We start from the raw sequence: 22,620 nt of genomic DNA on the forward strand, positions 1-22,620 counted from the left end.
TTGGCCTATTGCGCCGGTAGGCTTCTTCCTTGTGGATCCTGATGGTCGGTCCAAGGCTTCTTCCCGGTGGGTCCTGATCACCTGATGGTCGGCCCAGCCCGTTCTGGCGCAGGCGAGTGTTTACAATGGCGCCATCTTGCATTGGCTCATGCTGCCCTCCCGGAGCTCATCTTTAATCCTAGAATCTAGAGTCCGGGTTGATAGATGGTCTTCTGGACAGCATGTGGGTAGTCTTAAGCCACTCGGCGGCGGCTGAAAAATCCCAGCTTGGTGGCACCGGTCGGGGATTGAACTCGCGTCCTCCTGAACGCGGGGCCGTCTTGCTATCCGTTCAGCCACCGCCTACCCACCGCCTATCCTCCTTTACTTCTCTTCCAAACCCTTTATTTGCCAACTAACCCCCTTTTCCGCTGGGCAAATACAGGATCCGTTTTTGAGTCTCGGCAACCACTTGGGGGAAGGAGAAAAGATTGTGTGGGGAGTGTGATTCTTTGTCTCGACCTTAAATCTTATAGTTATTTTTATTTGTAACCTAAATGATTACTTTCTTACACTTCGTAAAATGTCATACGTATCACTTTCATTCAAAGGTATGTATCACACTGACTTTTCTTTTTCAGGTGTACAACAGCGAGGTTCCAGAGGCGCGTCTGCGAGGAAGGCTCGGCACGATGTCATCCCTCTTCATCTCGCTGGGAATACTCTTCTCCTACACTGCTGGAGCCTTTCTTCCCTGGCGCTATAGCTGCTACGTGTGTGCCGCCCCACCAGTCCTCACAGCTTTCGTTGTGTTTGCAGTGCCAGAGTCCCCTTACTGGCTCATGCTTAAGGGCAGGAAAAACGAGGCTTTGGTAGCTTTGAAATGGCTTCGGGGGCCAGATTATGATATAATGGAGGACCTGGAGAACATCGATCTCAAATTAAAAGCCGTAGGCACAAAGATACAGTATCGAGAACTTTTGCGACCACGAACACGCAGGCCGTTCTTCATTGCACTATTCTTAATGACGCTGCAGCAGACCTGTGGCGCCAACATTCTCATTATGTACACAGGCAGCATCCTGATCTCAGCAGGGGTCAAGGATCACAATACAGCCGTCGTGTACGTCGGCCTTGTCCAGCTGGTAGGGACCATCTTTTCCGTGCTGCTCATGGACAAGTTGGGTCGTCGCCTCATAATTGTGACTTCCCTCTCCGTCGTGGGAATTTTCACGGTCATGTTGGGGGTGTATTATTACATGCAGGTGGTGATGAGCGTGGTGTGGCCACTTTGGGTGCCGTTGACAGCCGTGATGGTGTCCTCTCTGGGGTACTGCTTTGGGTGCCGCACTATTCCGTGGCTCACTTCTGCTGAACTCTTCAACACGACCATCAGATCAACAGCAAACACCGTCTGCTTACTTTACAACAGAATACTCAACTTTACCATTGTGCAGGTGAGGCGAGTTAAGAAATATGTCCTACTGACTAGAAAAATCAATAATTATTCAATGTATGCTACATTTTTTTCTTCTTACATAGACATATCTACCAACCTTGAAGGATAGTTGATCTATTCTCCTTGAGTTTGAGTACTGTTGTTGGGAAACTGACCTATAAAGCTCGCTTTTTTTAACGTCATATTTAGTGACAACTAACAGAAAACTGTGCTTTGGTCACCCACAACAGTGTTCAATATTTTCTTGAAACATAGCATCGTCCTTTCGGATTGGAAGATGGCTAACGCAACACCGATTTTTAAGAAAGGAAAGCATAATTGGAGATAAAATTGGGAGTTACCTTGAAAGCCACTCATTAATTGAGGATTCACAACATGGCTTCCGTAACAAAAGATCTTGCCTATCAAACATACTGACCTTTTATAACAACCTCTTCTCACTAGACGTAGTCTATTTTGATTTCCAGAGAGCGTTTGATAAAGTTCCAAACCAAAAATTACTTTATAAATTACAGCAACTAGGTATTGACGATCAAGTAATCAATGGATAGCAAATTGGTTGAGCAACAGACAACAAAGAGTGGTGATCGACGGATCTCAGTGGGCGCCTGTCACTAGTGATGTCCCTCAGTGCTGTTCATTATTTACATGAACGATATGGATGTGTTGGAATCAATAATCTCATTAGTAAATTTGCAGACGACACAAAGATTGGTGACTCGGTCCTCACTGACGAAGACAGACAAAGCCTCCAAAAAAGATCTGCATAAAATTTCAGCTTGGTCTGATAGCTGGGAGATGCCCTTTAATACAGATAAGTATCAGGTGCTTCAAGTTGGAACAAAAAATAAATAGGTTCAATTACGAAATGCGTGGTATTTAACTCAAAAGCGTTCAGTGAGTCAAGAACCTGGTTGTCAAATGTTGTTCAAAGATTGCTCCCTTCCTATAGGGGGGAGCACGGGCCTTTGCCAATGGCGGCCCGTAATAGGGTGCCGGCAGACCGACTCTATTGGCTGACGTCAGCCGAGCCACCCAAGTCGGTCTGTCGACGAGGACTGGCGTGTCTCTGGGGTTGTCAAAATCGCGTCAAATCTCAAATTCTCACAGAAATGCATTGACGCAGCAAACAAAGCGAATACAATGTTGGGCTTCATTAAGAGAAACTTTTTATCAAAAAATAATACTCCCGCTTTACAATAGTTTTGTCAGACCCCACTTAGAATTGATATGTGGTACAGTTTTGGTCTCCCTAACATGCAAAGGACATTGCTAAGTTAGGTGTTCAACGTTGGGTAACAAGTATGATCACTTCCTTGAGCAACAAACCTTACGATGAAAGGCTCTCAACTCTTAACATGTTCTCTCTTGAGAAACCTCGCCTCCGAGGAAAACTGATCGAAGGTTTTAAAATACTTAATGGCTTTACGAATGTGGACAAATCAAAATTGTTTTAGTGTTTGCGAACCAGAAATAATGGCACAAAACAAATGTAAACATGTAACTTCAGATTGCATCAGATTTTTCTTCACCTACGTTGTAGTGCAAGAATGGAACAAGCTCCCACGTTCAGTGGTCCAGTGCAACACTATTGACTCCTTTAAAATCAAGCTCGACCGACACTTCCTTCAACTTAATAGTTACTAGGGTAGAAATGCAAAGTTTTGGTGCCATTTGATTAATATATTTTCACTTAGGTTCAAGGACAGACCACTTACTCTGAACCATAGGGTCTGTGAGGTCTGAATATGTAAATCTCTCTCTCTCTCTCTCTCTCTCTCATATGGGACTGCTCTCGTTTCAATGTTTTTACTCAGTGGAACTGAAACATTCCGGAGAAGAATGTCAGCGTTCCCAAATAACTAGTTTGCAATTAACCACTATTTTGAGTTAATTGTTGCATTTTGAGTTAATAAAGAATGTTTGTGAACCTCTCTAGAGTTCACTAATGTGGCTTCACTTACTTATTATTGCCTTTGCTTCAACAGGTGTACCCGTTCCTCGTCGAGGCAATCGGAGCCCATAGTGTGTTCTTCTTCTTTGGAGGAGTGAGTCTCGTGGGTAGCGTCCTGTCAAGCATAATCATGCCGGAGACGAAGGGCAAATCATTGGAACAGATTCAAGAATATTTTGAGAAAAAAAACTTGAAGGCATCAGAAAGTAAGAATAAGAAGAGTGGCGCCTCTGAAGACGATACAAAAAAGACCTGCTGCAATGATCAATCTATGCTGTCCTCAGTCTCCGTTGCCACTTCCCCGATAACCGAGTCGGCATGCGTGATAACACAGGAGGAGGAAATGACAAAACTGTAGTCGTTTACATGATGTGAATATAAAGTGCCAACAAAAGTGTGTCTTCCTACTCAGTAATATCTTTTTTAAGTACTTCGCATCCAAGCGGGAATTCAGCAGTGGTAGTATGTGAATTGTTGGCAACGTCAAGGTTTTCGTCGGTGTGCAGGTGTGCCTGAACAAATGTGGTGTGTGGTTGATGGGGGAGGGTATTTGGGAGATACTACGTACTTTGCTCATCCGTATCTAATTTATTACTTTGCCCACCATATCTGTTTATAGAATACAGAATTGTGATTTTACACAATATGATCCAAGCTTCTGGTGCTAGAATTTTGAAGTCAGTTCAATAAAAATTCTTTAAAAGTATATCATTGTATAACTTGCTTTACTTTAGAGCAGCAGTTCCCAAAGTGGACGGTACCACCCACCTAGGGGCTGTGGAAAGATCTGGGAGATGCGGTTACGAAATAGAGGGCGGTAGGGAGTGGCAGGGGGGGGGGGGGGCATTAGGATAAGGTGACCAGATTTCTGAGACAAAATCCGGGGACATTTTCGGTTCAGAGGCGTAAAAACCTCCAAAACATGTAGTGTTTTTGTCATTGAAAAACTAAAACGGGGACACTGCCCTTACCATTCATAAAGCAGCATTCAAAAGTTTCTCTCACCCTATTTATCCTAAATTGCAAAGGAAGTGAATAAAAATTCAATTGATTAACAATATGTATGTTCTTGGAACGCAGTCTCGCAAATTATGCCGTGCAAAGCAGTTTATCATTTCCTTAGTTATATACACTGTACACTGTACAGTGCGAGTAGTACGGTGCGCAGCTATACGTATAGTTTGGTCAATATTTTCGTTTTTTTTTCTTCATTTTTTCCTTTATTCGAATTTCGGATCTTTAAGTCATAGTGAAAACCGGGGACATTTCCGGGGACAGCAGTAGCCGGGGACAGGTCACTGAAAACGGGGACTGTCCCCGGAAACCGGGGACGTCTGGTCACCCAACATTAGGAGTAATGGGTCCTTCACTGAGCTCGACCTGTCATCCGGTGGCCCTCTTGAAACTACCAAAAAGTTATGCATGCGGACTTTGTAAAATGTTTTTTCTTACAAGTTTTTCATTAGTATGTAGAAATCACATATTTTACTCATAGCTACGGAATAGACACTCGACTTAGTAGTATTATATAACAAACGTGGATTGGCAAAGAAATAGAAAATAAAAAAATATAGTTTTAACACATAACAATCGTCACATGCTTCTTCTTTTTTTACGTTTTCGCCTATGGCGCCGGTAAGCTTTCGTAGGGCCTGATGGTCGGCCTCAGTCCGTTGCGACGCAGGCAAGTGTTTATAGTGGCGCCATCTTGCATTGGCTCATGCTGGCCCCCGGAGCTCATCTTTGATCCGAAAAAACTAGAGTGCGGGGTGATAGATGGTCTTCTGGACAGCTTGTGGGTAGTCTTAGGCCACTCGGCGGTGACTGAAAAATCCCAGATTGTGGCACCGGGCGGGCCGCGAGCTCCCGTCGTCCTGAACACGGCGCCGTCACGCTATCCACTCACCCACCGCCTCCTGTCTGTCGTTCAAAGTTCAATATAGTGAATGTAATATTATAAAATGCTAAAGATGCATGTATCATGATTTAAATTAGAAATATGAAATAAGTTTAATACTTGCTTCCGGGAGCGTACAATATGTTATACATCAGTGTAAACAAACTCCCGCGCTCTGATTTGATAGATAGAGAAATGGATCGTATGTGAGGCAGGGAGGAATGTTGAGTGGCAAAATTTTCAGCACCTTCCACCACTACTTATAAGAAATTGAAAAGCATGACACCACTGTTTGAATGTTTTACTTCTCTTTTATTGCACGAAGGAAATATTTACCCATGAATCCGCATTGATGCATTCCTATAAATCACGGGATAAAGTGCTGTAGAATATATCGTTGAATGCTCTTATCTTGCCAACAATGTTCATTATTACGACGTGAATAATGTACAGCACCAGGGTTGTTGATTTTTTTTTTTTTTTTTTTTTTCATTTAAAAAAAATCAAAGAAATCGGATTTTTTTATTTAAATCAGATTTTTTTTTAATGAAAATAATTAAATTAATGTAAACCTCTATATTCTCTACATTAGTTTCAAACACTTGTTGGAGTATTCTTGTATCATATTTTATCATTATAAGTAACCTGGCTGGCTGTTTGAGCCAGTCCTAAGACTGACCATCCGCAGCCAGCCAGCCACTGGCCAGCACCACACCACAACTCTCTCTAGTCTGTTAACAGTATAATATGATGATGTCATGTTTTGGACATGTCCTGACTGAAATTGCACAAAGAAAGATGAATGCAGCTTCAAATGTAAGTATCAGAAAAGGCTGTGGATGATCCATGTATGCATGGAAAGTAATTAATTGAAAAATAGGGGAATATATTTCAAATATTTTCTTTACTGCCACTTCCTATATTTGGTGTTTGTTGTCCTTTTTAATAGCTTTTCTTTAGTTCATTTGAGTCAAGTCACGTGAGGATTAAGTCGCGGGCTACCGGCGAGCAAAGTTGAACATGTTTAACTTTAGTAGCTGCGAGTATTCTCAGTCGCCAGTTGGACTTGCTAGTAGCGACTAACCGGTCACACTTGGCAACTACGTGGCTACTATTCGCTGCTACTGCAGTAGTGGCGAGTAAAGTCGCCTCGTGTGACTGAACTTAGCGTGAGGACCCCTCGTTCGCCGCGACATGTACGACGTGGGTTTGAATCCGCCGCTACCACCTGAGATTTTTCGAGTCACCGCCGAGTGGCCTAAGACTACCCACATGCTGTCCTGAAGACCACCTATCTACCCGAACCCTAGAAAAACTGTCAAAGTGAATAAAAAATGAGCTCCGGGGGATAGCAAAGCCAAGAGAAGATGGCGCCACTTTAAAACTAAACCAGATGTGATGTGCATCACTGAAACAAAACTAACAAAAGGACTAGAATTGGTAGGAATAGAACAGTGCAGAAAAGACAGAATGGGGAAGAATGGTGGAAGGGTGATGATATTGGTCAAAACGGACATAAAAGTGTTGAAAAGAACAGGATCAGATCATATTGAAATTTTAAGTGTACTCTATTACAGTTGAAATGTGGTGAAAAACTGTGTAATGGTGACATATCACCCCCACACACAGCAAGCTGGACAAACCGAAGAAAGTCTCGAGTCCAACGTAATCTGCCTTAACGTGTTTTTTTTTGTGTGTTTTTTTTTCCTTATAAGCCTCATTTCGATATTCACATCCTTCCAAAGTTGCCTGCAGGGAGGGACGCTGCCTCCTGAACGTCATGAGCCTTGATATACTTGTCATGGGCCACGTGGCTGACACACTACCCAAGCTCCATCAATTCAAAGCACTTTGCTTATTTTCCGTTACCTGCTTGCAGTAAACTTTAGCATGTCGAGAGAAAATTAGTGTAATGATGTGGGGGAGGAGAGGTCACTGTTTCCATTATTCGCCGTGCTATCTTTCTTCTGTTAACACACACACACACACACGGATGTAGTTGCTGTAATATATTTTTTTTGTGTGTGCGATTCCAATTAAGGTATTGTGAAGATACATTTAATTTAATTTAAGTGAATTCAAATAGTTATTGTAGAAAAAAAATACATTAAATTCTAAGGCCATGAAAATGTTTAATTTTGCTTGAGGGTCAAAATAGGTTTAGAGAATATTGTAGGAAAATATCTTCAACATATCATAATGACATTGGCACCTATGAAAATGAAGACTGTGCAACGTTATACATTAGACTGTTAAATAAAGATGGACTTATATAACCCAACCTAGAGGAGTTTCTAGCTGAAGACCCTTCACATGAGCAAATAGTAACCTAGCCTATCACCGCTGAAACAGTAATATTTCCCCGCATTTTAAAATCTCAGAAACGAGTAATAATAATGGAAGCGGTTACCAGAGTGATGATTAGCAAATACAATCTAAACAAATCATGTGTTAACTTTTCGAGTGAGTTGGGTGTGATTCTAGATCTTACCAAGACGGGTATGGCTCACCAAAGGCTAGCTTCTGTTCATCTAAACTCTTGTAACACGTTCAGTCTATTAGACTGTGGCCTTGATGACACTGTGAAATATCCATTGTGAGTCTGTAATAACAGCTAGAACCCTGTGGGAGAGATCACAGCCAATAATTTTGGCCATAAGGGCCACAGCTTCCCTCATCAGCTTCGATGTCTGGACCTGAGGTGGACGATTGTTTCAGTCCTTGTAGCTGTGCCTCTCTCACAATGGTTTCCATAGACAGTACAAAGGGAGGGCGGTTATGACAGCAAGACACACACAATGGCAGTGTGTGTGTCTTGCTGCCATAACCGATGGTTTCCTCCCAAGACGACCGAGTGTTAGCACACCGCTGTCTTTTCAGCGGCCTTGCAGTTAATTTATAAACTTTGTATCCCCTCTGTAGCATGTTGCTACAGGCGAAGGCTAGGCAGCAAGGCATCGTTTCATTAAAAAGCAGCCGAATCCGCTTCCAAAATAGGTAAAATTATGTTTTTATACCTAAGTTCAAAGTCGGCGCGGTGCTCAAAGGGCCAATAATGGCGCCCAACAGTCTTATACACAGGGCCGCTTATGTCGGGACTCTATAGAGGGGTTGCACGTGACGTCATCAGCAGCGATCAGCCGATCACTTCTCAGCTGCCCCGCAAAGGCCCGCCATTTTGGGAGGCACATATTTACCGCAAGAGAGCTCCTCAGTTTTTCCCCGCCATGTTACTGTGTAGGTGGGTGTTTTAGTGGCCCATCTATTACTGTGTTGGTGTGTGTGTGTTAGTGTTCATCTATTACTGTGTGGGTGTAGGTGTTAGTGTCCATCTGTTACTGTGTGGGTGTTAGTGGCCCATCTATTACTATGTGGGTATGGGTGTGTTAGTGTCCATCTGTTACTGTGTGGGTGGATAGTCTCACAACCATAGAGTAAGACAGGGAGCACAAGGGACTTGAATCTTTGTCCTGCACAGGTATCAACAACGCCATATACTCGTGTTGAGCAAGTCCATAACACCGTGGGCCAGACCAATCCGCCGTAAGACTTCCTGCCAGGGCCAGACTCACCGTTGTTATGAACTACGCTACCAAGATATGTGAAACTCTCTGAGATCTCAACGTCCTCGCCACATGCATGAACAGACTGTACTGTTTCATCCAGCAAGCCTCCAAACACCTGTACCTTGGTCTTGGCCCAGGAGAACTTAAGTCCCAAGGGCTTCGCCTCCTCATGCAGTGCCTCGAGAGCCATCACCATAACCAAGGGCGGATCCAGCCTTGAGTTTTGGGGGGGGCCAACTGTTCATCGACGACGGACTGTACACATGGAATTAAGTCACATCGGATTGCATTGTGCCTTCTCAGCGCTTAATTCGATTCGCTTGTGCATTGAGGGCATAGAATTTTTTTTTTTTTATGTAGTAGAGCGATGCTATCGACTATCGAGTTCTTTCTATGATATGATGATATGATTGAGGAGGCTGACAGTATTGTAACGAAATTTCTTTTGACCATAACCTCCAGCGACTCCACCAGGATTACTGCATCATCAGCAAAAACAAGGTCAGTGACCCTGGTATTGCCAATGGATGCTCTGCAATGACTCTAGTCCACGACTCTGCCCAGTACCCAGTCCATACAAGTGTTGAAATGCGATGGGGCAAGGACACAGCCCTGCATCACTCCCGCATTCACTGGAAAGCAGCTGGACAAGCAACCCCCCCCCCCCACCACCACCACCACCAGACCAGGAAAGGGTTTTGCTGGCGCTGGGGATTGAACCCGTGCCCTGCGAGATGAGAGAACCACTCCTTAACCAGTCCGCCAAAGTGGTACCCCCCTCGCAGAATGAGTTATGGGAGGCTCACCCATCAGCTAGGCAGGTCATGGCATCACACTTAATGGCGAGTTTTTGTTGCCTTTTCCTACTGGTAGTTATATTTATATGTAAATACAGGTTTAGTTGTTTAAAGCATGTGAAATAGGGTAAAGAAAGGCAAATTCTGAAAAGTTCCAGTCTGTTTTTATTTTTTACTATTTGAAGTTTTGCCCCAAATTATCAATTTCAGAACTATAAGTGACATTTTTTCAGTCTTAATATTGCTAGGCACTGCCCCCCCCCCCCTTTTGTAATGTTAAACATATCACATACTATATTTCTCTATTTTTTATATTACAAGGAATGTATTGTAATAACAGTTAACATGTGGATGGCATCACCACAGCTCTGTATTACTGAGTATGGTTTATACAGGGCAGCAACCATTAATACTCTTTAATTTTTATCAGTGAAACTTTAAACTTCTATAATATGTGTGTAGGGTCCATTAGTATCCATACTCAAAACTTGTCTGGCACCATACACACCACACTTAACATTCCCACTTGATACCTTCTCCACACTGCTTCGAACCTCCCTACAAAAGTTGTGGTAAAGAGCTTCTCCAAAACCTTTTTCAATATTCATGTGGTACTGCATTGCTTTTCCCTTTACTTTGCCTCCTAGAGTTGCTTGAGGCACAATAAGAATGTCCCCTTCAATGTCACATATAGAGACACGGCGGCCAGTTTCATTTTCACACAGACGTACATTGGCTATATTCTTGGACAATTTATTAACTGTTTCCTCAGTTGCCTTCTCCAAGAAGCAAACAAACACAACCATGCCACGACCAACCTGAAAGAAATTATTCATAAGCATTCTTAACCCGGTAGCAGCGACGGGCCAAATTTGTGGCTTTGCCATGTAGCAGCGACGGGCCAAATTTGTGCCATGATTTAAACCCCCAAAAATAGATGATACATAAACTGATCACAAATGTTTTGATAAATATTATGAAATGGTTTGTGTGAGTGATGATTTTTTCTCATTTTTCTCGTTTAGAGGGACCATTAAGAAACATGATCCCCGCTGCTACCGGGCTAACCGTACTATACTAAAGGTATTCCAGGTTTAGGTATCACAAACCTCCTATAAAGCAGTGGTATAAAAACTTGCAATTTTGGGGCATCACAGGAATTTCTCGTGCATCACTGGTGTATGTTTTGATTCATTCGATTTTCCCTCTAACTGGTAGAAATTGCTAGTTTACTTTTAGAATTCCTTATTAACCCCTTTTTACCATGGACCCCATTGATGTAAACAAAGTAGTATTCCCCTGCAGTACCACAGCTCCTGTTCTGCAGCGCCTCACACAAGGTTACCTTGCAAGACCTCTCTTCCTCACTTGCTGACACTGTGACTGCATCGTTAACACTGTCTGCTAGTTACGCTGCCCTCCACCACTGATTTAGGATCATAATCTGAGTCATACTCATTCCTGAGATACCCCCCAAAAAAATTTAATACCACTGCTATATAGGAGGTTTGTGATAACCAAACCTGCGATACCTGTAGTATAGTATGGTTGAGAAAATAGACGAAAAAAATGGCAGAGGCTTCATGACTGCTGTCAACATTGCATCCTTTGTTGATATGATTTCGGTGTTTTCCTTGTAGGATGTAAATTTACGTGTCTGTGAGTACAAACATGAAAATAGCAAAAAAATTGGGCCGCCACTGAAGAGATGTCAACCATATTCAATTTTCCCCACAAGGCAATTTGTTCCAATTTTGCAAGTATGCGTTTTGTGACCCGCAGTGTCAACCGAATTCTCACAAAATTGAAGGGAGTACCATACTATATCACACCACTCATTTGCTTCTCTAAATGGGCTGTAAGGCAAGATACTATAGTGTTTCATTCAAACAATCCAAATGATTTCATATGACAATATAACAGAAAGCACTCCTCCTCACCTTGTTATATTTCATGTAAAACAAAGCTGAAGAAATTGGTCTTACCATATTTGCTGTAGAGAGAATTTGTTTTGCAAGAAATAAAGGAAGGTAGGCAGTGCTTTCTTCTCTTAAACGCTTACATACAAAATTACATGAATGAAACATCATAGTACTTTGCCTCAACCATATTAAAGAAGCAAACGGTTTATTGAATATTCATCTCCTTCATGCTGAAGCACTGGCTGGCACAGTGCTGCCCCTTCTTATATGGAGATTGAAAAGTCCCTAATTGCAGAGGCTAAAAAATGGAAACAAAAATAATCACCTCAACAATTTCTGGTGGCTCCCCTTCAGCTGCTTGCAGTTTGAGGGCTGCATGTAGGCACTGCTGCACAACTATGCGCCCTGTCACATCTTCTCTCTGCTCCACTGATATAAATTCCATTGCATCCACTGCCTGCTCTGCTCTCATATGCCCTGTTGCTTCTTCCATTTTGATGTCTGTAAGCCATCACCATTTATTCAAGTTATGAATTAAGTCAAAAGGTTTCAAGGAAATGGCAAGCAGAAATAATAATAATAGGTGTCTTCACCCAAATATTTTAAGAATACAGTCATACCCTGCCCTATGGTATTATTAGGTTCCAAAACCTGTGACATAACCAGGATTTTTATTTAAATCGAATATAATGCCTTAAATTACTAAAAACACTGTATAACTCATTTTAAAATACCATAAACTTGTGCGTGTGTAAAATTAGGAATGATAAGTAATATAAATGATATAGCATAATACTATAAATATAAATAATATAAATAATATAGTATAATATATGAATAATTTAGTGCTGAAAACACGAAAATCAAATACTAGAGCACAAACGTATGCGGACACAAGCACGTGGTGCTATCTCTGCAAGTGTACAAAGTGGACTAAGGTGGTGTCATACTGGGAGTTTTCCTCCAGCCATTGGAGCTAGGAGCAACCTCTGTTGCCCCAACAGCCAAACGAGAGCAAATTGTTGGTTTGGGTAAACACATTCTTGAAGCCATGACCATACCCAAAACAGCTTCTTCCTTCCATTTAACTGTAGCAGCAAGTCCATAATTTGAGTAACAGCAGCACAAGCCACAACAGCCCTTACTTTGGCAAACAGCACCATGTGGATAGAGGGCGACTGGTTTGTTTATATTGTGGATATGGGCAACCAACCTTGGTTGTATGTGACGAGCTCAAACCTAGAAAAGTTGGAGTTGCCTGTTGTGCCTACCACCAACGTGGTTGGAGGAAAAAAACTCCCAGTGTGATACCGGCTTGAGACCCTATTCCCATTGTTTTCCACTTAGCCTTTGAGCACTCTCATCTTGCGGCGAATGATGGGAACCCGTGCATGCTCGCGTCTTTGACTTGTACAAAGAAGATGTCCATACGCTGAGTCTTGGCTCGTAAACCTTGGCATTTTAAGTGATTTTCTTTTGCTCGTAAATCAAATGCTCGTAAACTAAGGCACTCGTAAACTGAGGTATTACTATACCATGTACAATAAACATGTATACCATACTATAATAACAGCACCATTTGAGAGGTGATCTCACTTTAAAGGTTTATTCACCTGTGGTGAGTCTTTATTTCACTGACAAAGCACGCTCGATGACCAAGACTTGGTCTGGACGAGCACCATATTGTAACATATATACCATATAAACAAAACTTGTACATACATAGTACATAAAATACAACAGCCTCAGTGGTCTAGTGGTCAGCGTGCCTGGTTACTACTCCACCATGTTCAAATCCCTGCCCGGGCAGTCAGTGTGCAGCTCAACTGGCTGTTCATTCTTCCTTTCGGGCTGGTCGATTAATAGGTACTAGGGAAACCAGGGGAAGGTGCACTGTTTCAATCCCGGCAGTGGCGAATCCAGCTCCAGGTGAGGGGGGGGGGGGGGGGGGTGCTGATATATAAGATGGGCGCCATACCATACCGTATTATATATATATATATATATATATATATATATATATATATATATATATATATATATATACAGTAATCCCTCATCTATCGCGGGGGTTAGGTTCCAGAACCCCCCGCGATAGGCAAAAATCCATGAAGTAGCGACCTTATATTTTTTTCTATTATTTATATATATTTTAAGGCTTTATAAACCCTCCCCACACTCTTACAAATCTTTCCCACACTCCTATTGACCTTTCCCACACTCTTATAAACACTTCCTAAGATGTTTCGTTGTTACGACGCGGTCCCAATAAATGATTATATAATTCTTCTTTCGACATTTGCTTCGTAAATACGAACTTCGCACAGAAAATAGTTTGGCGGGGCGGAAGAACAATATGAGCGTAGCTCACTTCTTTTATCACAATTAGGTAAATACGGAAGGGGAAAGGGAGGAGAGGGACAGAGTGAGTCATGAAAAAAATACTGATAGAGGATGTAAGAAGGGAGAACAAGGAAAAGTAGTGTAGGAAACAGGGAGAGATGAAGAGGATGAAAACAAGAAGAAGGGTGTGGGGAGGGAGGGACAGTGGGGAGAGTCATGTCAGGTCCTGAGGGAGAGTCAGGTGAGGTCCTGGGGGAGAATCAGGTCAGGGCTTCAGTCAGGACATGACCTGACTCTCACTTCTGCCCCTCCCTCCCCACACCCTTCCCATTTCACCTTCTGTGTGTGTGTGTGTGTGTGTATTTACCTAGTTGTGAAATACAGGAAAAGAGCTGTGTGTGTGTGTGTGTGTGAGCAAGCGAGCGAGTGAGTGAGTGAGTGAGTGACCCCAATCATGCACCTGTAGACATGACTGCAACCCCACTAGTTTAGTTCTTTAAGTGTTATTGTAACAAAAACACCATGTTTGATATTTTGAGGTCTTGGCAACCCCCAGAAAAGCACTTGGCGACCCCACTTCGGGTCACGATCCCAGGGTTGGGAAAGGAGGAACTACTCTAACCAAACTTTACATAACCTAACCTCTAACGGGGGCTTGACCCCTGGACCCCGCTAACCAGGGGGGGCGCAACCCCCCTTGACCCCTCCACATGTATGATGTGCCGGAAAGTTGGAAAGTTTTGTTTAGTCAGTGCAACATCTGTGGTCATATGCCAGAGAGACGCAACCCCCAATTAATACCTGGTACCCATTCACTGCTGGCTAGACAGGGGCATAGGGTATCAGAAAAGCCGCCCAATTTTTTCCACTCCGCCCGGGAATCGAACCCAAGCTTTCGGTTGTGAGCCGAGTGTGCTAATCACTGCACCACGAAGACCCCCTGTGATGTGCCGGAAATTGGTTCTTTTGGGTGGGGGAACGTATTTACACTAACCGACCTTTACATAACCTAACCTCTAACGGAGTACCCTTCATAGAGCACCAAAGCATTCGTGGCTGAGACGGGTGCCAATCTAGAATAATACCGTAAGGGTAGCCTAGAATGAGGATGAACTCAGCCGAAATAATACCAAAGCGTTCACTCATGTGATATTTCGTTTAGACACGACTATGAGAGAGATTAAAGGGAGTTTGGTTTCAAGACCCAGATTTTCTCCCAGCCACCGTTCTTTGAGTTTTTGCTCGATCTGAGTGGAATACTAGACTCCTCTTTACCATGATTTAGCTTAAACAGCTAGAAAACAGAAAAAAGTTAAAAGAAACAAGTGTCAACTGCCAATGCTGCACACAACCCACATGGCCTTGTTTACAGCCCGCGTCCAGTAGTCGTCCCTGACTTTGGCCTCGTTTATACACAGAACATTACTTCATGAAAACAAAACTGCATACTGTACTCTAATTTTATTATGATTAGCTTACTATGTAGCTTATTGTTGATTTTGAAGATGAATTATGGCAAGCACGGAATTCCTACAGTTATTAATTATTAGCAATCGAGTGTTTTTTTTTTTTTTTAAGCAGAGGGAAAAAAACGGAAAAGTTTCCCCGTTGAGAAACATGCAAAATAAATATGTACTGTACCGTAGCACACGTTAAAATTATGATAAACGGTCGAAATATTTCTTCTTCTTTCTGAATCTCGATGAGAGGCCATAATTAGAAATTGTATGGATAATATATATCATTTATGGGAAAAATCACATATTCAAGCTACTTTTATTAATCTCGCGTTTAGAACTGATGTTCCTTAATATATTACTGAATGTCCTGCCCCCAGTGTTAACCAAAGATTTGGGGGCAGTGACGTCACGGCCAATGGGCGGGCCGCGCTGGGATGCAAGTTTTGTAATACAGCAGTAAAAGAGAAGTAAAACGAAGTGTAATGGAAGAAAACGAGCAAAAGGACAGAAAATGGAAATGCAAAAAAAAAACAAAGGGAAGAAAGCAGATAGGAAAATAAAATATAAAAGCAACTCGAGTCTGTGTTAGCAAAATGTACAGGAAAAAAACAGAGCTCAGTGAGTGCAGAGTGAAGTACATAAGTATGAAGAGCAAAGTATAAGTGCAAAGGAACCAAGGAGGACCTATGAAGCGATACAAAGCGGAACAAGTCAAAAGAAGAAGAAGAAGAAGAATTAACCCCGGCAGGACAGGGTTAGCCAGCCAATCAGCGGCGGCCTGGCTGTGGGTGTTAGCCAATCAGCGGCGGCCTGGCAGGGGGTGTTAGCCAATCAGGACGTGGGTGACGTTCTCCCGCCAGCCGCATGTGACTGGCTATTGACAACCGAGGTGGAGGGGGATGACCTGCCGCCCTGTTTACTGTTAGTGTTGTCGGCGATGCTAAAGTGCAGCGAGGCGGAGGAAATGGGCACACGCTTGAGGGAGTGAGAGAGCCTTGCTGTGTGGCGTGTGCGGGGCGTGATGGCGGAGCAGCAGCCACAGCAGGCGGGCCAGAACAACAGGCCTCCCTCGCTCAACATGTCCGCGACTCCGTCAGGTAAAAATTTGTTTGATGGGGCGACTGGGTGTTGTGCAAACCTGGGAGTACGGGTCAGGGATGTGGTCGAGCTGGTGTTCTCATCTAGCGTAAAACTCAGGGACTGTACACGTTTGTCATTTAACTCTAATGTTGTTTTGAACCGAGTTTCAAGGCCGCAGACACCATTGGTTTGCAAACAGGTTACTGTTCCTATGGTTGACCTTATTGTTAATTTACTTGTTGATATCACTCACATATTAGTTTGATGGTTTGACTGGGTGTTATTCGAGAAGTATACCCATATCAGTAAAGGGACACCCTGATGCTATATGAAGTACTTTGGCACATACAACACACTGCCATATTGCTTTGCCATTGCAAATCACTCTTTGGTAAATATGGAGAATCACTACGTGCCTCCATTATTGCTCCTGCGGGATTAATAACGTTTCCAAGGTATCACATACTGTTGCACTACTCTAGTCTTACCGGCGCATCAAACATATACGGTACTGCTTTTGGCAAACATTAGTCCATTGTTTAAGACAGGTGACCGGACTGACCCAACCAATTATCGCCCCATCTCACTAACATCGATTCCATGTAAAATTTTTGAACACATACAGTCTATAATACATAAACACATATTAAATCACCTTGACACAAACGACATCCTTACTGACTCATAACACGGGCTTTCGACCCAAACGCTCATGAGAATCGCAACTCATTTCTACATTTCATGACATTATGAGGCTACTCAACCGACGTGACATTAAACAAGTTCACACTATTGTTTAAGATTTTGCCAAAGCCTTTGACAAAGTCCCGCACAAAAGACTGACATTTAAATTGAAATACTACGATATTTCAGGACCTATTCTTCACTGGATCACTGCATTTCTTACTAACAGGACTCAATGTGTTCTTCTTGACGGATCTTCATCTGACACTCCCTGTTTCTTCAGGTGTCCCACAAGGCACCGTTCTAGGCCCCCTTCTTTTCCTCCTGTACATTAACGATCTTCCACTGTCAACGCCTAACTCTTCCACTAGACTATTTGCCGACGGTAGGTTGCTGTTTAGAGTAGTAAAAGACTACTGACGATTGCAGACTGTTATAAAGAGACTTGGACGCCCTCGAACAGTGGGAGCACACCTGGCAGATGCATTTTCGACTAGACAAATGTAAACTGTTAAGATTCACTGGAGCTCACAACCCCATCCATCACACTTACACTCTCCATAATTCAGACCTACTATGCATTTCAGCGGCAGACAAACGGTGTTTTTTGCAGATATCTCCTAAACTAATCGTTGGATGAGTATGATATTTCAGCACACTACCTTGAACATGTTAACATACCATATTGCTATATGTGTTATGTGAGGAGTTTACTAGTGATATTACGCCAATCCAGTCATCATATCCCACCACCACCACCACCCTGAAGAACCCCCAGACCACCCTTCTCTACCCCAGTATCACATGACCTCTCTCCCCCCCCTCACACCATCAGCCTTCCACCTGTGATTTTTTTGTATGTACATACATATCATACATTAATAATATTATCTAATACAATTGCTGGTATATGTGGACATGAAAACCAGACTAAAGCAATAGCTAATTCTATGTATAGATTAAGAAAAATATATGCAGTTTATAATTTTTGATAACATGAATATACAACAAACAAGTCAACAAAATAATATTATATATAAACTGGACCACTTTTTATGATCAATAGGCAGACGTATCAACTTTTCCTAACAGTAGAAGGTCCAAGTCACAGGTAATTCCAGCACATCATGTTCACGTGGTTGACCATAACGACTGCAAACATGGAACCACTTCTTGCCTTCATGAAATTGTACCATACTCTTAGGAAATAATCATATCTATACATACACACTTACAGAACATTATAATGTATAAATACAGTAGTTAGAATCAGTCCACACACAAAAGTATCTTGGTGTCCACCTCTCCACTAACCTAAAGTTCAACACTTACATAGACCACATCAGTGCCACATCCAACCGAACACTAGGGTTCCTGAGGAGGAATCTACATAACTGCAAACCTGACATTAAACACATAGCTTATGACACACTTGTGAGACTAACACTGGAATACTGCTCCATGGTGTGGGATCCTTACACACACAGAAACATTGATAGGTTGGAACAAATCAACACCAAGGCGGCTAGGTTCATTATAAACAATTACACTCGAACGCCTGGAATCACAACACAGATCAAACAACAGATAAACATGGAACCTCTTCACCTATGCAGACAAGCACACAGACTTACACTTATGAATACAAGATCACAAACACTCACATTGACATTGACCTACATACTGTCACCTGGGGTGACTGGACGATTTTTTCGTTTTTTTTGTGAATTCTAATTTAGATTTTAGGTCAATTTATGATAAGTATTGTATGTGAGGCTGGTCCACTGGGGTATCAACTCATAGTTCTGTGATATTTAAAATCTTTCATATAAATTTTTCATAAATATAATTAAGGGTGTCCAAATCTAACCCAATTTGGTGTCATTTCGGACACTTGCATTGAATTCGGATAGTTATAGAAAATGTGTTTGGAGAACTACCCTTGAATATCAGCATATTCTCGGTCACATATGAGGTCAATTCAGACAGTTTTAGGCTTAAAAAAAATGTTTTTATGCATACGAGCAGGCAGCCACACAGACAGGAAGGTGAGGGCTGCAGACGAGCCAAGCTGCATGGCAACCACGTGGTCAGACCAACGTTGCCAGATTGTCGTACTCAGCCGCTTATATTTCCCGACTTCCTACCCCAAAACTGTCTTCTGGGCTCCAATAACAAAACTCATTTATTGTTATCGTTAAAAGAGTTAGATCCTGATGTTTCTTGGCAATAATTAATCGTCAGAAACCGGTAAATACTATGCTCTGAGTACGTTAATCTGGCAACAGTGGGTCATTCCCTTAACCCCTTTCATATGCAGCCTTCATTCCCTTACCCCTAAACTACTACTATGACACCCTTCCTTCCCAACACTCGTTACTCCTCTATTACGACTTTTCCTCCCCCTTCAATCCAAACCCTCTCTCCAAACTCCTTACCCCCACCCCTCCCTTTGTCCCCTCTCACCCCCAATCCCCTATCGGTTTCATTGCGTCGTCTTACATTAGCGAATAAACAAATGCTGGAGGGAGGAAGCGTCATTCATATCACAGCAGTGCCTCGTCACCTCCAGGCGGGGTTGACACTCCTTGACACCCTGACACACGCACTGACGAGTCTCTCACATACAGGAGCTGCCTTGTATAGGCCAACCGGCCTCTTGCAGACTCCTTACGTTCTTATGTTCTTCCCCTCCAACTCTCCCAATCTCCAACCCTCCCTCTCTCCAACCTTCCTTTCATTTCTCCTCCCCCTCTCCTCACATCCGTCTTCAGACACAGAAAAGACCAAGATGAGGACAACGAATTTGACCCAGTTTTTCCTCCATTATCCCCCCTGTCCGAAATGACAATTTTGAATTAAAATTCCAAAAATTTCATTAAATATCTAATTATGTAAAAACAATTGAAGTAATTTCCAATAACTTACTTTGTACTCTCTCACTATTCGTGAAAGTACAGCTGAGCACCAGACATTCCTGCATCTATTCAACAGTGTCTCTGCCAAAGAAAGTTTGTACGTGTTGCAAAATTTTCATTTTTTTACGTCTTTGTTTTTTAAGCTGTGTGCAGAACATATCCTATCACGTAATAAAAGTCTATAGCCTTAAGCTGTGTGCAGAACATATCCTATCACGTAATAAAAGTCTATAGCCTGAAAGAAAGATACATTAATAATGAACAAATGAGTTCAAACAGATCACTGATATGATTATTTGTTCATGATATATTAACCAGGATAACTTTTTTTTTGATGAAATGTCCGAATTCACCCCAGTTGACGGTACATACACAACGCAAACAGTCAACTTACTCGTAACACGCACATCCATAAATACCAAACATATCACACCAACACTGACGCATACAAGCACTCATACTTTCCACACACCATACCTGACTGGAACAGCCTTCCTCAACAAATTTTAGACTGCGGCACAATAGACTCATTTAGAAAACAAATATACACTCACTTGTCACCACAACACACCAACACTAACAATTACACATGATTCACACTTCCCTCCCCTGCATACTCGGCTCCCCCGTTCCCCCAACAGCCAACCCAAATAGGCGTGTTATGCACCTGAAAGGTGCCCTGCGCATTGTTATCCAGATCCAGATCCAGGTCTACAAGTGATGATAGGAAATAACAGATAATATTCCTCTCCCAGCACCTAGTAGTGGGGAGGGCTATGAAGACCAGGGAAATTGTGGGGTAAAAGCAGCTAGTATTGCAATGATGCTGCTTACCTTAAATGAAGCATTTCTGTGCTCTACTTACGGCAAAAATATATATTTTGTAAATTAAGCCACCAATGGCGGCCCTCTGGGCCATCACTATTTTGATGGCAACAGTGCGCTTGCTCAATAAATGCACAGAACTTCTCTCTTGCTAAGGGATCGGGTGTTAAAGCAAAATCGAGTATTAAATGTAAGAGATTCTGGAGTTCAAGTAGTTGGTTTGAGAGGCTTTTATGTTGGTTTCATATGTGTGGCAAGTATAATAGGCGTCGCTGTCAGGTGTTTCTTGGCTTGCCCCTGCCCGGCTCACCACTCAATAGTACTTGTAATGAAGAAATGACAGACAGATGTGGTAGATGTGAGGAGCAACATTCCCAGGTTCGGGAGGCACACACACCATTTCGCCAGCTATTTGGCGTACATTCCCGGGTTTTGGCAAGTGGTTCCACTATTTCCTTTTACATGCTGCAACAATATATTCCGTCCAGTACAAGTAAAGTGGGGTCTAGTGGAGGCACAGCCCTCCTTGGTTAGCAGGGGGCCGAGGGGGGCGAGGCCCCTCCCTGTTAGCTGTCAGGTCATAAAGTTTGGTTGGAGTAGTTTAAATATGCTCCCCCACCCAAAAACCCTGACTTCCTGTGGGTTCCCCAAGATCGTTGAGGGAAGGGGATTAATTCAGCCTTTTTCTTTACTTTTACATACTTGCACCTTCATATTATAGTTAAGGGACATGTATTTAGTTCCTTAACCATAATATGGAGGCATATATATCGTATTTTCGAGGCGCGGAGTGATTCTCCACAATGGACGTGTTACCGGTCAACATATTTATTTCAAATTCTGTCTGTATGGACAAAATAGGCCCCAAATTCAGCTATGGTAATATTTTTTTCTTCATGTAAAATAGTATATGTGGCATAAAATATGGATTAAAGTTGAGGAAAAATCATGTGACTTGGAAACGGGTGCTGATTGGTCGTGACGTCACTAGGTACGTTGGGAGGCCGCCAACTTAATGTTTCTCCAAGATTTCGTGTTGTGGTGTATATTTCTAGTGGCTAGCAATGGCTGGAGACGTAACCCACAGTTGTTTTTGCTTCGTGCCAATGTGCAAGAGTACGGACAAAAGTACTCCACAAAAGATATTTCTGTCTGTGCCAGTGAATCCTGCAGTAAGGAAAAATTGGTGGCTGGCTGTTTGATGACAGCTCCCAGTGCACCAGTTAGGTTCCAACAGTCTGCCCTGGTCCAGATTAGGTTCCTCTATTGTTTTCTCTAGGTTAGGTTATGTATGTTTCCCTCATACTAATATGAAGTCAACCTTGATTATTCTCTTCAGTTTCCCCTTGTACTAACTTTTAACCCTTCCCATCCGTGACGCAGACGTCGGCGTCACAGTATGGAAAGGGTCAAGAGGAAATGGAAGAGGATTAATCCTCTTCTAAACCTCTCAATCCTCCTCTAAATTCCTCTTAATCCTCTTCCATTTCCTCTTAAGATGTTTAGAAAAGGATTAATCGTGAACTCAACTGTTCTCTCCACCTCAGTAGTCTCGTCCTATGATAATGAAATATTTGGCTACATTCGTCTTCTTATTCACCTCTCTCTCTCTCTCTCTCTCTCTCTCTCTCTCTCTCTCTCTCTCTCTCTCCCCGTATATATACTTTCCAATATGTTCATAGATACACCCTCTGAGAACCTATAGCCAATTATTCAAGGAGAAGTTTTGAGGTACT

At 42.6% G+C, this 22,620-nt stretch overlaps 3 protein-coding genes across 12 annotated transcripts in view; 2 read left to right on the forward strand and 1 right to left on the reverse strand.

Moving 5' to 3' along the window:
• The window catches only part of LOC126985132 (facilitated trehalose transporter Tret1-like), a 38,870-nt gene extending 34,772 nt beyond the window's left edge, over positions 1-4,098 (forward strand). For all 4 annotated transcript variants that reach the window (XM_050839674.1, XM_050839673.1, XM_050839672.1 and 1 more), the window contains 2 exons: positions 621-1,436; positions 3,427-4,098. In XM_050839674.1, the coding sequence (XP_050695631.1) occupies positions 621-1,436; positions 3,427-3,750 (1,140 nt within the window). In that variant the 3' untranslated portion in view covers positions 3,751-4,098. The remainder of the gene's footprint in view (positions 1-620; positions 1,437-3,426) is intronic.
• Positions 4,099-9,890: 5,792 nt separating this feature from the next.
• On the reverse strand, positions 9,891-15,360 carry LOC126985133 (D-aminoacyl-tRNA deacylase 2-like). Of its 3 annotated transcripts, none has more exons than XM_050839677.1 (3): positions 15,274-15,360; positions 11,900-12,075; positions 9,891-10,470 (listed from the first exon to the last, which is right to left on the reverse strand). In XM_050839677.1, the coding sequence occupies exons 2-3, from the start codon at positions 12,065-12,067 to the stop codon at positions 10,090-10,092; spliced, it is 549 nt and encodes a 182-aa protein (XP_050695634.1). In that variant the 5' UTR covers positions 12,068-12,075; positions 15,274-15,360; the 3' UTR covers positions 9,891-10,089. The 3 variants fall into 3 exon arrangements, with proteins under 3 accessions (XP_050695634.1, XP_050695635.1, XP_050695633.1); XM_050839678.1 differs by having other exon boundaries at positions 15,193-15,293; XM_050839676.1 differs by lacking the exon at positions 15,274-15,360 and adding an exon at positions 15,048-15,078.
• Positions 15,361-16,207: 847 nt separating this feature from the next.
• Positions 16,208-22,620, forward strand: part of LOC126985135 (dual specificity mitogen-activated protein kinase kinase 4-like) — a 66,712-nt gene continuing 60,299 nt past the window's right edge. For 2 of the 5 annotated variants that reach the window (XM_050839679.1, XM_050839681.1), the window contains exon 1: positions 16,208-16,474. In XM_050839679.1, the coding sequence (XP_050695636.1) occupies positions 16,399-16,474 (76 nt within the window). In that variant the 5' untranslated portion in view covers positions 16,208-16,398. The remainder of the gene's footprint in view (positions 16,475-22,620) is intronic. The other 3 variants (XM_050839680.1, XM_050839683.1, XM_050839684.1) reach the window with 3 other exon arrangements.

This window comes from Eriocheir sinensis, chromosome 58 (genome assembly GCF_024679095.1).
Source record: "Eriocheir sinensis breed Jianghai 21 chromosome 58, ASM2467909v1, whole genome shotgun sequence".
Classification (NCBI taxonomy): Eukaryota; Metazoa; Arthropoda; class Malacostraca; order Decapoda; family Varunidae; genus Eriocheir; species Eriocheir sinensis.

Excerpts from the sequence above, each read along its gene's own strand:
- LOC126985133 (XM_050839676.1), bottom strand. Across the intron at positions 10,471-11,899 it reads AGCCACCAGAAATTGTTGAG|GTTGGTCGTGGCATGGTTGT; the intron begins GTGATTATTTTT and ends AATTTCTTTCAG.